The 16,310-nt window shown below is 42.5% G+C and overlaps 1 protein-coding gene across 3 annotated transcripts in view; it reads right to left on the reverse strand.

Annotated features, from left to right (window-relative positions):
* grik2 (glutamate receptor, ionotropic, kainate 2) overlaps nt 1-16,310 on the reverse strand; it is a 344,100-nt gene that overhangs the window by 132,960 nt on the left and 194,830 nt on the right. For all 3 annotated transcript variants that reach the window (XM_085176689.1, XM_085176687.1, XM_085176688.1), the window contains exon 8: nt 6,379-6,522. In XM_085176689.1, the coding sequence (XP_085032815.1) occupies nt 6,379-6,522 (144 nt within the window). The remainder of the gene's footprint in view (nt 1-6,378; nt 6,523-16,310) is intronic.

Below are 16,310 nucleotides of genomic sequence, written 5' to 3' on the forward strand. Positions count from 1 at the left end.
ATGGCATTACCTTGGCCTCCAGTAACACTGTGAGGAACGTCTTGACCACAGTTTGTCCTTCAATGCATCTCTATCTCAGAGGGTGCTGAGAACTAATTCATGCATGTATTACTTCTAGGCTGGACTACTGTAAATTAGTATATCTGGATGTCCTAAAAACTCCCTGGAAAGTCTTCAGTTCGCTCAAAATGCTTCACGTCAAGGTCTAGAAAGACAGAGCATATTTCTCATATACGGACTTCTCTTCGCTGTTAAATCTAGAATCAAATTTAAAATGATGTCTGTGAAGGTTCTCAGTCATCCTAAAGCTGCCTATCAGTGGGCTGAGGATCAAAGCCAGAAACTTTGAAATGTTATAGATGACCGAGTTGATCATACAATCGATCTTATAGGTACATCCTGTTTATGTATCTTTGGTAAACCATACAGACTTGGTGTAGATTCCCCTGGGTCACCCTCTTCCTGTAGCCACTTCCTGGGTCTCATTTCAGGGGCTCATGAGTATTTTCGTCACTGAGCAGTGCCAAAATTTTCTCATGATTGTCTTTCTGAATGAACAAAACTGTGTACCTGCCCCTTGTCTGCAGGAAGGATGATAATGTTGTCATTACTAAGTGATGCGAGTGCCTTCCTCTCCTCCATGCTGATGTTGGATGCTGGGGGCTTTGCATTGTCGAGACAGAGTGGCCGAGAACCTGGCAACTCGGTGCCGAAGCATACTGCATATTGTCACTGAGGGATGGAGAAATGGCGACTTGGTGCCCTTTTTTTGTGTGTGTGTCATCTTTGCTGAGAAACTGGCAGTACGGTGGTAGGAAGCTTGCTGCTGCGTTTGCGAATGGCGGATAGGGAAGAACCGGGGATCTAGCTGCCAATTTGCTTAAGCATGTAGCGAAAGGAGGGATGGAAACATCACGACGATGGGGAACAGTAGAGAGTATGGAGCTAGCGACAGATTTCCAGCTTGCATGAAATGGTGTTAGTAGGAAGGAGAACAGAGCTGATCTTCCCCCTGCTACCTGGCGCTGGCGGGTGTGTGGAGCTATGAAGTATGCTGTAGCTTTTGCGGTTGGAGCTGCAGTTTGTTTGGAAGCTTGGGTTCGGCGTTGACGTCTGTCGACTTTTTCGTGACCCGTTTTGGAGCAACGTGAGAGGAGCTGTGAGTTCTGCTGGTGGGCGAGCAGCTGGAGTTACTTCATGACTGGATTTAGCGGAGATGAGACGACTGGCTTGATGGATTAGCAGACCGTATGTCGGGTGGCGAGAAAATTGCTAGGAGGTGGTCAGCATTCGGTTTTTTGGAAGCGCCGCCGTGACATTTGGTGTGTTTCTGGGATTGCCGGAGGAAAAGCGATGGATGCAGAGCCTTAGTAGTTGTTCGTCTGAACAACTTGCAGAACTGGGGGATCCTATATACAGTGGGGCAAAAAAGTATTTAGTCAGCCACCGATTGTGCAAGTTCCCCCACTTAAAATGATGACAGAGGTCAGTAATTTGCACCAGAGGTACACTTCAACTGTGAGAGACAGAATGTGAAAAAAAAAATCCATGAATTCACATGGTAGGATTTGTAAAGAATTTATTCGTAAATCAGGGTGGAAAATAAGTATTTGGTCACCTCAAACAAGGAAAATCCTTGGCGCTCACAGACCTGTAACGTCTTCTGTAAGAAGCTTTTCTGTCCCCCACTCGTTACCTGTATGAATGGCACCTGTTTGACCTCATCATCTGTATAAAAGACACCTTTCCACAGCCTCAACCAGTCAGACTCCAAACTCCGCCATGGCCAAGACCAAAGAGCTTTCGAAGGACACCAGGAAAAGAATTGTAGACCTGCACCAGACTGGGAAGAGTGAATCTACAATAGGCAAGCAGCTTGGTGTGAAAAAATCAACTGTGGGAGCAATCATCAGAAAATGGAAGACATACAAGACCACTGATAATCTCCCTCGATCTGGGGCTCCACGCAAGATCTCATCCCGTGGGGTCAAAATGATCATGAGAACGGTGAGCAAAGATCCCAGAACCACACGGGGGGACCTGGTGAATGACCTGCAGAGAGCTGGGACCAAAGTAACAAAGGTCACCATCAGTAACACACTACAACGGCAGGGAATCAAATCCCGCAGTGCCAGACGTGTTCCGCTGCTGAAGCCAGTGCATGTCCAGGCCCGTCTGAAGTTTGCCAGAGAGCACATGGATGATACAGCAGAGGATTGGGAGAATGTCATGTGGTCAGATGAAACCAAAGTAGAACTTTTTGGTATAAACTCAACTCGTCGTGTTTGGAGGAAGAAGAATACTGAGTTGCATCCCAAGAACACCATACCTACTGTGAAGCATGGGGGTGGAAACATCATGCTATGGGGCTGTTTTTCTGCCAAGGGGACAGGACGACTGATCCGTGTTAAGGACAGAATGAATGGGGCCAAGTATCGTGAGATTTTGAGCCAAAACCTCCTTCCATCAGTGAGAACTTTGAAGATGAAACGAGGCTGGGTCTTCCAACATGACAATGATCCAAAACACACCGCCCGGGCAACAAAGGAGTGGCTCCGTAAGAAGCATTTGAAAGTCCTGGAGTGGCCTAGCCAGTCTCCAGACCTCAACCCCATAGAAAATCTGTGGCGGGAGTTGAAAGTCCGTGTTGCTCGGCGACAGCCCCAAAACATCACTGCTCTTGAGAAGATCTGCATGGAGGAATGGGCCAAAATACCAGCTACTGTGTGTGCAAACCTGGTAAAGACCTATAGTAAACGTTTGACCTCTGTTATTGCCAACAAAGGTTATGTTACAAAGTATTGAGTTGTATTTTTGTTATTGACCAAATACTTATTTTCCACCCTGATTTACGAATAAATTCTTTACAAATCCTACCATGTGAATTCATGGATTTTTTTTTCACATTCTGTCTCTCACAGTTGAAGTGTACCTCTGGTGCAAATTACTGACCTCTGTCATCATTTTAAGTGGGGGAACTTGCACAATCGGTGGCTGACTAAATACTTTTTTGCCCCACTGTAGATGACAACCGAAAGGAGCGTGTTTGGAGGTGTGTTCCCGCTCCTGAAATTCCGTTACATAATCTCCAATTCTGTGGCTGTGGTCAGTTCCACTAGTGAGATTTATCTCAGTGTCACGGCAAAGCTCAACCCTTTTGCAAGGTTGCTTTTCTCTGCTTGGGTTACCTGTACGAGAAATCCGTCACCCTCTTGTCCTCTGTGTGGCATCCTTCTCTCTGCGGCTGCTGAGGACACTCTGTATTTTGCTGTGTTTTCTGACACACTACAAGTCAAACTTCCTTTGTTGCCTGGGTTACAATTTTTTTTGTGGGCCAGATGAGCCTTATCAGTGAATTCGAACATCTTTTGATGAGTATTCTCATCTAGCATTGTAAATCCGTGTCGGATCTGCTCCTCTTTGGATTTTAGCATGTCAATGTTAAAATGTGTTTGTCTCAGCTGTGCGTTCTGGAGGATTTTAGTTTCCTGGAGGCCCTAAACTGAAGAGCTCATTTGCAGACTTTCAGGAGTAATCGTATTTTGTTTGCATCTGAGGCTGAATCTCAGCTGGTTCCTGTAATCAGCCTTCTTACATGCTGTTTGCTCATACTGACGAACTAGCTTTAGGGAGTTCTTGCCAAAGTGGGTTAAAATGTCTTGATGCAAGCTCATCATCATCAAGGTAAGTTGGAAGAAATGTTTCACCATCATCCAGGTGACGTCTTCAGTCTCAGCTGACTGCAGGGTTCAACCTTATAAACCGGACATTTGCATAAGGACTGAAACCAGCCCACTGTAGGAAAAATGGGCTGGGAGGTCAGTTCCTTGATCATTAATATGCAAATTGTCATGACTATTCATCAACAACCACTGATCATGTCCATGAGTACCATTCAAAGAGAGTTGGGAGTTGGCTGCAATCACAGCATTGTAAGATTGTGAAAGATGGACCCTTAGGCCCCTCCTCGATTCAGAGATGGTCTTTCCCTTTTCACATAAATGTGTACCGTAAACCTATGAATATGGATCAGTATTTAAAGTTTGACTCTCATCATCCACTGGAGCACAAACTGGGCGTCATCAGGACGCTACAACACAGAGCGAACACCATCCCCACAGACACAGCAGCCAGGGAGGCAGAAGAACATGAAGAAGGCCCTGAGTAAATGTGGTTATCCCAGCTGGACTTTTGTCAAAGCTGGAAAGGCTCCTAAAGAAAGCTGCAGATGATCCAGGAGAGAAGGACAACCGCTGCCTAAGCGAAAACCTGTAGTGATCCCATACGTGTCAGGAGTCTATTCACACCTACAGGCCAGTGGACACTCTTTCAATGATGAGGATGTAACATCCTGGACAGGGAGGAACGCTGGTTTGAGGGCGGAGTCAAGGAGGCCGTTTACGTGAAAAGGGAAAGACCATCTCTGAATCGAGGAGGGGGCCTAAGGGTACATCTGTCAGCATCTTACAATGCTGTGATTGCAGCCATTCCCCAACTCTGTGAATGGTAGTCATGGTCATTGATCAGTGGTTGTTGATCAATGGTCTACGTCCAGATGAACAAAATAAATTTTGTGGGACTCCCTGAACAAGTTCCAGTAAGAATCACTGTGGCAGAAATCCACGAACACGTCTCCAGTATGAAGAGTTGGACAGCAGCAGGCCTCGGCATGATTGGCTGACGGCGCTCGTCGAGTGTCTGGCAGCACGAATGACCCAGCAGCTAATGGATGAGAAACACCAAAAATGGCTGACAGAAGGCCAGTGAGATCATTGAGGAGACTGGCTGTGGATACCGACTACAGAATGGAGCAATCATCAGCCACCTCCTCTACATGGATGACATCAAGCTGTATGCCAAGATTGAATGAGACATTGATTCACTGATCCAAACCACCGGGATATACAGCAGTCACATTGGAATGTCATTGGGACTGCAGAAGTGTAGTCGGATGGTACCAAAGAGAGGGAAGGTAGTCAGAACTGAGAGGATCGTACTACCGGAAGGCAACATTGTCCACCTCGAGGACAACTACAAGTACCTGGGAATTCCACAGGCAAATGGAAACCATGAAGAAGCTGCTAGGAAAGCGGCAACCACCAAATACCTGCAAAGAGGCACTAATCATGGCAGCACAGGAACTAGCTCAAAGTATAAATCCACAGAGGGCAGGGTCTATCACATGAGACAAGACCCCATGTGCAGGCTGCCCTTGAGACAATCCAGCACATAACAGCAGGGTGCAAGATGCCAGCAAGCAGGGCGTACATGGAACGCCATTACCAAGTGGACAGCGTAGTGTACAGTAACATCTGTGCCGAGGATGGACTGGAAGTCTCGAGGTCAAACAAACGTTTGGCTTCACTGCTTTTTCGAGTTTTTGGTTTTTGCCTCAGAACTCTCCCAACGATGTCATTAAGAAACCTGGGTTTGTCCTGGGTTTCTTAATCCATAACTCAATATGTGACGTCCTGTTTTAAAAAATAAACCAATAATGGCTCGAGGGTCTAAATGCCAAACCAATGACTGATATTATTGAAGTTATGAAATATGTGGTGCAATCATGGGAATTATGTATACATTTTATACATTTCTTGCAACTGTGTAGTAACTATGTAGCAAAGATTCTGTGGATAGTGTTATGTGATTATTATTATTATTATTATTATTATTATTATTATTATTATTATTATGTGACAATCCTGTGACTGTGTACATCCCAATAATTTTTATGTAAGCCACTGCATCAGATGACACTGTTTTCATAAATACTAAAGCATACTAAAACCTGGATACTTAGTAAAGTTCAACTCAGGTCAATTCAATTATTTCACGGCACTTTTTGTATTAATTTGTTAGAATATTGTAAATATTGTAAGAATAAAAGTGCATCCATGGTTCTCATGTGTTTGTCAGCTCAATAGTCTCAGGATGTCTGCAAACTACAGGAGATTAGAGGGTTATCAAGTCCTAAATATAGGCTGATAATCTGCATATTTTCCACAGACAGGAAGCTGTAGATTGTTCATCTGGCTTCACCCATGCTGCAAACTGCTGGAGCAATTAACAGAAATTCAGACGATGCAGTGTCTTTGTTCCTGCCTGGATGATTAATGCTGAAATTCAGACAACCGGCCCAATATGGCTGCCCTCCTCAGGGGTGTAGGCATGTGCAGACGCTAGGAAAAATGATTTCCATATAAATAAATACACGGATAAATAATTTCTATTTATTCATATTCCCTTTCTTCTCGACTGCCTAAGCCTTATTTACATGCTGTTTCTGTCAGCTTTCCTGAGAGTGTGTGTTTTCTGTGTGAAGGTGCTGTGTATATTAAGGAGGAAGATGGAATTAAGAGCAGGTAGACGAGCATCTACCTCTTTGATGAGGGCCATGAAGCGGTTTCCAAAACGCCAGGGCTTGTGTCGGTTGCACTGTAATGAGCTGACAGTGATCTGCTGAGACTGCTGCACAGCAACGGCCACCACGTGCACAGCATCATACATCAGTGCAGCATCCGTCTGCAAACCAAGACAAAGAGGGAGAAACCATCATTAACTGGGAATACAGCACACGACACATTAGCTCATAACACCAGCAAAGATTTGTCCAAAGTAAAGAAAATATCAATATTGTGACGCTCAAATCAACACCTCACATCAACGCTCACGTATAGATTTGCATATTTCATGCCATAGGCATGCCCCTGAATATTTTACTGCCAGTGTCTTATGAACTGATAAGAGACTTCTGAAAGCGGCTTGGAAGAAGCAATATATCCTGACAGGGGAAACAAAATAGAAATATGGGAATAAATCTGACATAAAAGAAGAATATTTAATCAAACTCGAGGTTTTCCAAGTTCATGAGAACATACACTATATATCTTTTATTTTCATTGAAAAAATGATTATTTAAACGCAACTCTAAATCTTGCTACTCAGCAGAACCTAAAAAAAAAGCAATTTGAGATACACAAACCCGGTGAGGTTTCCAGTAATAAACGAGTAATGAATTATTATGTGTTTACATCCAACTAAGCTGTTGTTATGAAGAAGATGTGAGTCATTTGCAAAATTAAAAATATGGGGAAAAAAAAAAAAAAAGAGTTTGAATAATATAAAAAATAAAGAAGTAAAGAAGTGGAAAAATGAAAAGTCCTACATATCGAAGCTCTGACAGGACCTGACGCCAGCAGTTGGGAACATGATGGCTGAAAGCCAAACAACATTTCTGTTTTAAAGTTAGAAAGTTGAGCAGCCGCCGAGTAAGCAGCTGTCTTTTAAATGTGTATGATTGTAGCCAGGCTGGAACATATTGCAGCTCATAGAGCGAAAGAGGCACATCCTAAAGCTTTGGCCCAACACAGAGAGGCAGCCTCATGCTCGTACACCACAATTTAGAATCAGCAGTTTACCTAACAAGCATGTCGATGAACTGTGGGAGCAAGCTGGATGATATCCATGTGCAACAGCCGATGAGGAAATTGAAACCAGGAATCTAACTGCTGTGAGTTTACTTACATCAGGCACGTGAGGCCTGTAGCTGAGGGTTTGGGTGATGTTGTCATGGTGTTACTAACGGGATCTCTTTCTGTTTAGTGATTTGATTTAATACAGATACAACAAACCATTGAAACAAGTTAATTAAACAAGAAACAAAAGCTTGATATGACAAAAGATTCACAGACTGCGTGGAAGACGTTACCACCTTTATCTCTGTCAGTATGTTTCTACATTCTTGACAGTAAACAGTCTAAATAAAAGACCACTGCTGAAGCTATCAGAAAGTGCAGTCATACACACTTCACAAATGAAGCCTATAATTCTGCAGTTCCTTGTGAAAAAAGGGTTAAATTAACGTTTGTCTCGCTTGATTGAAAAGCAATCACAACAGCTCTCCTCAGTTGTTGCACAGAAATCATACCCTAGGGTGCTTGGTGCTCTGTCCTACTGGAAACAAACAACAAACCTATCAAACCTGTTATTTGAGCCCTGATTGAGCGTCACAGTGCTGCAGCTTGAGATGTGTGTTTTTGTTTGTTCGTGTGTGGCTGTGTGCAGTTACATTCATATCCATAGAAAGTGTCCAGGGATGCACTTAAATCAATGATAGTCAATGAGCTTTTCAAAATGCAAACTGGCTTGAGTGTGTGCCTGGAGGAGTGTGAGGCACTAATAATCTGTGTTAGAAGAAGGTGTTGAGGCAAATGGGAGTGTGAATTTATTTTAGTGTAGGTGTCAAATGGAGGCTGTTGATCTTGTGCGCTGGGGGTTAGCATACTCTAACACACTGTTCTTCTGAAGAGGCAGGATGAGTATGATCCGCTCTGATTACAGAACTGCTTCACGTTAAATCAGTGCCGTCTTACAGCAAATGGGAGTCGAAGAAACGCAACATATTTGTGGGGTTTCTTGTTTTTCGACAGCATGAATTTTTAAAAAAATGCATTTTATTAAGGGAAATATTTTATGTATGCAGCACACGGGTTGTCAAAGCAGCGATGTGTCACTATGGCAACCAAGAATGAGTTTTAAAAGAACCAGCAATCATTGCAACATAAACCCATCGTTTTTTTCTAACCCATACCCAGTTCTTCTAAAGCTGAAACCATTTCTAGTCCATCCTGTGGGGGGAGGAGGTCACTCCACTCTCTACCACTTCATCCAACGTGCTCCAGAATTTCTCGTTTGCCATCCAACCTGAAGGACTGAGAACATTCAACCCCTCTGAGTTTAGGCTGGAGTCTGTCTGGCACTGTGCCATCATGGCACCGGTTCTGACATAAACGGTAGTAACCAGACCGAAAAACAGCCACATTTCGGTGCTTTTTTTCCTGAGCTGTGATACACTTTAGATTCTAGCCAATCATTTTACGTTTCCGAGGATAGTAGGCGGGTCCAGGTACGTACGTTCTTTTAGAGCAGAGCTACAGATTAAAAATGCCCAAGACGAAGCGGTCAAAGTCTGTCTGTACTTCACAGCAAAAGATGCAAACTCAGCAGCTGCAACAAGTGCTTTAAGCTGATACTGTGATACTGTCAAAGGAGGTAACACCTCAAATCTGATGAAACACCTGGCGACGCATAGCGTTTTTTTAAAAGCCGAGAAATGCGCCGTATTTGATAGCTTGCTGCGAGACCTCACACCGAGCACATCTACTGCAGGTGGGTTATTTCGTGTGTAATTTACGTTGAGTAGGCTAACCACGTTATTACATTAATGCATGTAAGGTGAACTAGCAAACATCATCGTAGCTACATGCAGCTGTCTTCTTGTTTGATGGCAGATACTCCCTTCACCCTGGACAAAAAGGCTAAAATGACCAAAGAAAAAGTGGAAAACAGTTAAACATGAGAGGTTTTTGGACAAAGTTTGTGTTTTTTCCATTGATTAAGCTGCTTCCAGCCAAGAATGATGCCATATATGCCCTATAGCTGCAGAAAAGGCTAACATTGTTATCTTTTTACAAAAAAACAGCTGAACATGAGAGGTTTTTGGACCAATTTTGTGTTCTCCATTCTTTAAGCACCGGTTTGAGCACCGTTTAAGCACCGGCACCTTTTCAAAAGTACCGGTTTGGCACCGGTATCGGATAAAACCTAAACGATACCCATCCCTACTTAGGGGTCCACATATGTGTAAAAATCGGTGACATGTATGACTTCAACTTGTTTTTACAGTGTGAGTGACCCAACCTCTCTGCCCTCCAAATGTGCACTTCCTCAGATTAGTGCACATCAGAGTGGACAGATAAAAAATCACATGCAGGTTGTAGGTTTGTGTTCACTGGAACTAAGCTCAACTCCTGACAAACAATCCCACATCAAAACTGTACCGTTGCAATGCAGTTAGACCAGTACCGCTCTACTGGCAACCAACAAGCCAGTCAGACTTGTAACACCAGAGGACGTTTCCTCTCTGCACTAGAGTCCAGTGGTGGCGTCTTTACACCACTGCGCTCTAAGGCTTGATCCATGAAAACCCATTCAATGAAGCTCTCTACACACTGTTCTTGAGCTCATCTGGTGGCCACATGAAGTTTGGGGGTCTGTAGTGATTGGTTCTGGAGAAAGTTATAAGAAAGATATGTGAATGGCTGATTAGATATTTGGATTATGAGCAGTTGAACAGGTCTATGCAGTAAAGTGGCTGCTGAATGTATGTAGCATAAATTTACTAGAGCGACTTTATATCATTTCTCTGTTTTCTGATGCATATAGTTTGATGAGTATGATTTAGCTTTTTTCAGTTCCAACACTTTTGTAACATTTTGTAACACATTGTAACATTTACCCTGTTTGTAGAAGCAGTCCTTGGTTTGTCACACCTGTTGCCATGGAAATGATTGGAATCCTGATATTCAATGTCCAAATCCATGGGCTGCATCCTCCTGAGGACCTGCCCTTTGCTGTCTACGTGGGCCGGGTCCTCAGAAGGTCGGGTGGCCCGGAAGTTTATTCAGCTGTGTGAAAACCCCGGAGGAACCCACCCGGGGGATTAATAAAGTTTAATTTTATCTAATCTAATCTAATAACTTTAATCTCAGCCAAACCGATTTACACACAAACAAATAAAACACTGAAAAAGCCAAACAAGAACATTTTTAAGTTATCTAAGTGACTTATATATCATGTTTAACCTGAGTAGCGAAAGACGGCGGTGGGTTTGAAAGCGATTTGCCGGGAGTCCGGTGTTCTCGCGGCTCTAGTGACCCTTGACCTCCCGGCTAGCTATCGAGCTAGTGGCTAACAGACGTCTCCGAAAACGTTGGCACACTTTTGCAAATGTGCGATATCTTGATAAACCAAGCAGATATTTGAGGTTTACACAGCTACATTCTCGCCTGAAGATATATTAAAAAGTTTATTTTGTGACCCAGAAAGATTAATAAGAGTAATATTAAAAACTTAGTAGCAGCCGCCATTGTTGAAAACTGGAATTGGCTGTGACGCGCTATGAATTCTGGGATATCGTGGGCCACGAAGGACACACCCGACCCATCCTTATAATATTCTGTCTGTAACTGCAGGCTTCCTGCAATATGCTCTATGTACTGTGATATTTTGTGTGCCTTGAACACAGCACTGCTAATGTAACATGCATGTTTTTATATTAAGGAAGAAAGTGCCCAGAAGAAACCCGGACATTCACAGGGAGAACTCCACACATGCACAGATATGCAGGAGGCGTGCTATCCTTCAGTCCTAATACTGATTCAGATGTATTTAAATCATCTCTGGTGGCGTCGTCACTCTGCTACCTAAAAACACATTTGTTTTTATTCCAAAACAACAAAGCCTGCCAGTGGGTGGAGAAGTGATACTGTTCATGTATATGAAATCATAATGACCGTTCAGTGGGCTGCACCTTTTTAAATGGGCACTTTAGTCAACACTACTCTGTGCTTTTGAAAGAATTCAGCTCGACTGCCATTTTCATTGCAGGCAGTGTTCCTTTTAGTGTTGAGGGCAGGAGCTGCACTCTGTCATGATGCCATCTATTCTCTCTGTTATAAAGCACACAGGCCCAGAGGGAACTCATAATAGCAATGTGACAGCCTGTCAGTCAGTAACACCGTGCATGCTTTAAACAGGAGAAGTCAGCAGGACTAGAAGTGAACTTGTGCAAAAGCCTAATCAAAGTCATAAAAAGTATTTAATTTAAATATGTTCTTAATTAAAATAAGAAGAAGCCAAATGCATTAAGTGGTGTGCAGGAAGGAGTGAAGATGAGCTGAGAATTGCTGGAGGAGTTCTGGCAGAGAGGTTTGTGTGCCTCTCTGCTTCTCCCTGGTGCAAGCCTCACAAGTACCCGTCAGGCAGACTTGCAAATGATTTAGCAACACCGGCACTTCACTCTATAAACATCTCATTAAAATCAATTATGTCACTCCTGAATGAAATTACAGCTAAATGCTTTAAAAGCTGCTTTTCCCTTGTGTCAGCCAATATGAGCGTTAAACCTAACACTGTCTATTTTTCCACCTGTCTCTGCCTCTCTCATTCTCCCGCTCTCTTTCTTTCACTCTGAGAGTTAGGAAGATTAATTAAATTTCCTACGCTCAGATTGATTTCAACACTTTTATGAATTGTTAAAATACCCAGGTTGACTTGGAAGCTGCAAAGGTTCCCTGCACCCCAAGCCACCAACCCACATCGCTACTAAACAACCAGCTCATCAACATTGCCATGGAAACAAAATGGCAAGAAACAGCTTTCCCCTCACTGGGGATGGGCTGATAATTTCCTGAAGCTTTTTGCAGCCTACTCTCAGTAAATGCATGCTCCCTTGCAGGGAGGAAGAGAAGCTAACTTGAGAATAAAGGTTCGTAACAGGGTTTGGAAAACTGGCATAATAAAGGATAAACGCCTAAACGACTCACTGACCAGACTCAAGTGATGATTAGAATTACACACATGTGTTTCTCATAAACCCCACAGTGTTTGAAACTGCTGACCTGATAATTGCCACTTAAAGCTTTAGTAGAGATTCACATTCAGATAAACACACACACACACACACACACACACACACACACACACACACACACATATATATATATTAGGGGTGCAACGATACTCGTATCGATATTGAACCGTTCGATACAGTGCTTTCGCTTCGGTACGCATATGTATGAACAATACAACATTTTTAATTTATTTGATCAACTTTCCTTCTGACGATGCTGTCTGTGTTGAGCGCTCAGTGGATCTGTGCTCGACAGTGCAGCCTAGGCGGAGTAGTCGAACGCAGATTCACTGAGCGCAGGGCAAGCTAGCAAGACAGAAGCTAAGCTCGTTGCAACATGGCAGATTGAACCTCCCCCACCCTCATTCAGATCTGGCGTTTGGAACTATTTTGGTTTTCATGTGATGTATGACCCTGAAGGTAAGCGCGTCATGGACTAAAGTAAAACAGTATGTTGGATGTGCCAGCAATGCTCAATTACATTGGTGGGAACTAATGCGTTAGCGCAGTTAGCTCGTTAACGTGTTGACACCGTCCAGCCCCACGCACGGGGCGATCCACGGTAGCTCGTTAACGTAGATTTGCCGTGTTGTGGCGTTAACGTCATTTCAGATTAACGCTGACAGCACTAGTGGGAACACAACCAATATGACTGCACATTTACTCCGACATCATCCTAGTGCAAAGACAAGTGGAAGCAGACAAAAACAACAAGCACGCATGCTACAAACTTTACCCGAGTCATTTAGACAGCCGTTAGCACATGATTCTCCTTATGGGGACCTGATATGTTTAATATGCTGCTGAGAATATAGCCCAGAAGAAGCGTATAGTATAGCTTTTATTTTGGAAAGAGACATTTCTCTGTAATAAACTCTCTTTTCCAAAGATGAGGGATTCCTCAATCAGATAGATTTATTATTTATTACTTTGTTGTTTCAGCAACATTAAATTTAAAAACTGTACTTTTCAGTTAAAATATATATTTATAATTTTAATAAATGACAAATTAAAAAGGCATGAACATTTTTTGTATCGAAAAAATATCGAACCGTGACACCAAAGTATCGAACCGAACCGCAAATTTTGTGTATCATTGCACCCCTAATATATATATATATATATATATATATATATATGTATATGTGTGTGTATATGTATGAATGGATTTTGACTTTAGACTCTGTTTACTTTCCACAGACTCTCTGAAGTAACACTGGAACAGAGCCGTGAGATGTATTGTTGCAAAATGTTCTATCACAACTGTATAAGCCATATTGCATGTGACAGATGTTCAAACAATAGGAAAAAACAGGCAGAGGTCGATTCTATCCCTTCTTAACATTTCTCCACGGGGGACAGTGATGGATTTATTTTGAAGTTCCTCACAGAAAGTGGGACACAAAGCCAATAGCACATTTCCAGAGTTGAGACTTGTTATACCACAAAAAAACTGATTCCTGAAGCGGTGAGGGACGGCTGTTGGAGCTGCAGCTTTGCTAGTCATGCAGAACGCTGTGGTCACACTGCTGTGGCTCTTGTGATTGAAACATAAACACCTTGAGATATAAGGGTGCACTTGGGAGCGGCACAGAGAACTTGGGTATAGGGGTTTGTGTTTGTGTGTGTAGGAGGAAAATTTAGCCCTCAACTAATGATCCAAGGCAGCTTAGTAGCCTCCCTCCCTCATTGCACTGTGACTCTTCGGCCCCGGCTTCCAGCTACTTGAAGGGATTAAAAATTGAGCATGTTTTGTACTCTCAGAGGCCTTAGTCATGACTAGGTCACTCACAGCCATCAGCTATTTTTGCTTTTCTCAGCATTGTACACACAAGCTGTACTGATATGTCATGAATATTTGCATGCAGGGCACGAAGGATTGTGATGGAAAGAGAAATCAGGCAGTCACCTGTTCATTTCTCTGCTTGATTCAACAAACACGTTTGGTCATTTCCATGAAAAAAACAAAACAAATAAATACACTGTAACACGTCACAGGCTTATTGCTCCTTAAGCAAAAGACTGTTAACCTGGAGTTTATTAACCCTTTAAGACCTACCATAGAACCAAGTCCACCAGAGCTTATATTATATTTTTACATGCTGTGGAGCCATTTTTGGGAGCATTTAAAGTTGCTATACATCAATACAACCATTATAGCCCAAATTTTAATAATATGTCTGCATTAAGTGCATAGTAATTACATAAATTGCAAAAACCTGCAATACACTACAAAAAAAATGAAAATCGTTTTTGTTTTTTTAACATATATTTCTAGTTAGAGAAATTTAAGAGGCTTATCCCTCAAAACTGTAAATACAAAAAAGTTGCACAAAATAGTTTCCCACCACAGGAAATTTATTTTGAGTGTCTTCATAGTTTTATTTTTGAAATACACCAATTTTTATACACTGCAGGAAAAACGAAAATAAATATTATGATGCAAATTTGCAAAAAAGCAGCATATGCATCAAAATAAACTATTTCCAGCAGTGCAATATGAGTCCTAAGCATCCCAGAAACCACACAGAAAGTCATAAAGTCAAACATAACTTTTAAAAACACCAGTATAGGCTCATGAGGCCCTGATGGTAAAAAACTACATTTCCGTGAAAATGACGTCACTTCCGGTTTCGGCAGGTCATGGCGGACATGCAAAAGTTCGCGCTGACGTCTATTCCAACTAGGAAGTGTTACGAACAGCTGATCGGATCGGCAAAAGTGTTTCTGGAATATTATGTTTTTGTTGCCGCAAGTGCTTTTTATGCAGTTTTTGCAAAGCTATATGTGGAAGGAAACTGTGACCGAGGACAAGCTGATGGCATAAGATGTAAGTACAACTCCTCCAGTTTCATGTGCAAAAAAATTATTGCGCTAGCTCACGTGGTTGCAGTGATTTAAATGTAGTTGCGCAAAACGGAGCGTGCCCGCTCCAACCGGTTTTAAAGGGTTAAACTCACGAGGGTCATATAATTGTAATTAGTCTTGGTCTCTTTAATCAAAACATCATCAACAGCATCTATAGTCAAAACAGATGTGACAAAAATGTTTAATTACAAGCAAGTAACGTACTAGGATGGCAGATACGCACAAGCTAAGCATGTTTTTCTGTTCTTTTATACAATTTAATGACTATAGAAAATACAAGAATCCATTTTACACACACATACTGTTGGACAAGTTCCACCACTGAAGTGATCAACTATCTTTGGATACCATAGGTGTCAACTGGACAGACTCAACATAAAACCTAGGACCGGGCAACTCTAAAGAGCCTTCCCAGTTCTGGAAACAAATATTTTGGACAGATGAAACCAAGTCTAAGTTTTACCAACATAATAGGAAGTACAAAGTATGGAGAAGGAACTGAACCCCTCATGATCCAGAGCATATTGTATTGTATCTCAGTCGATTCAATTAAATTTCCCTCAAGGCGCTTTATATTGCAAGTTAAACCCTACAATGCTAGAACAGAAGAAAAAAAAATCTCTTTTAACAGGAAGAAACCTCCAGCAGAACCAGGCTCAGGGAGGGGCGGGGTCATCTGCTGTGATTGGTTGGGGTGAGAGAAGGAAGACAGGACAGTAATTCAGTGCAGAGAGGTAGTGAGTGAAGAAGAAACCCCCAGTGCATCATGGGAATCCCCGGCAGCCTACGTCTATTGCAGCATAACTAAGGGAGGATTCAGGGTCACCTGGTCCAGCCCTAACTATATGCTTTAGCAAAAAGGAAAGTTTATGGTACTACAAGGATTGTCAACGACCTGGATCTGGGGACCCACGGTTCATGAGTAGTTATGGACTTTTTTATATTTGCTGGTTTATCTTGGGTTGGCGGT

This window comes from Neolamprologus multifasciatus, chromosome 11 (genome assembly GCF_963576455.1).
Source record: "Neolamprologus multifasciatus chromosome 11, fNeoMul1.2, whole genome shotgun sequence".
Lineage (NCBI taxonomy): Eukaryota > Metazoa > Chordata > Actinopteri > Cichliformes > Cichlidae > Neolamprologus > Neolamprologus multifasciatus.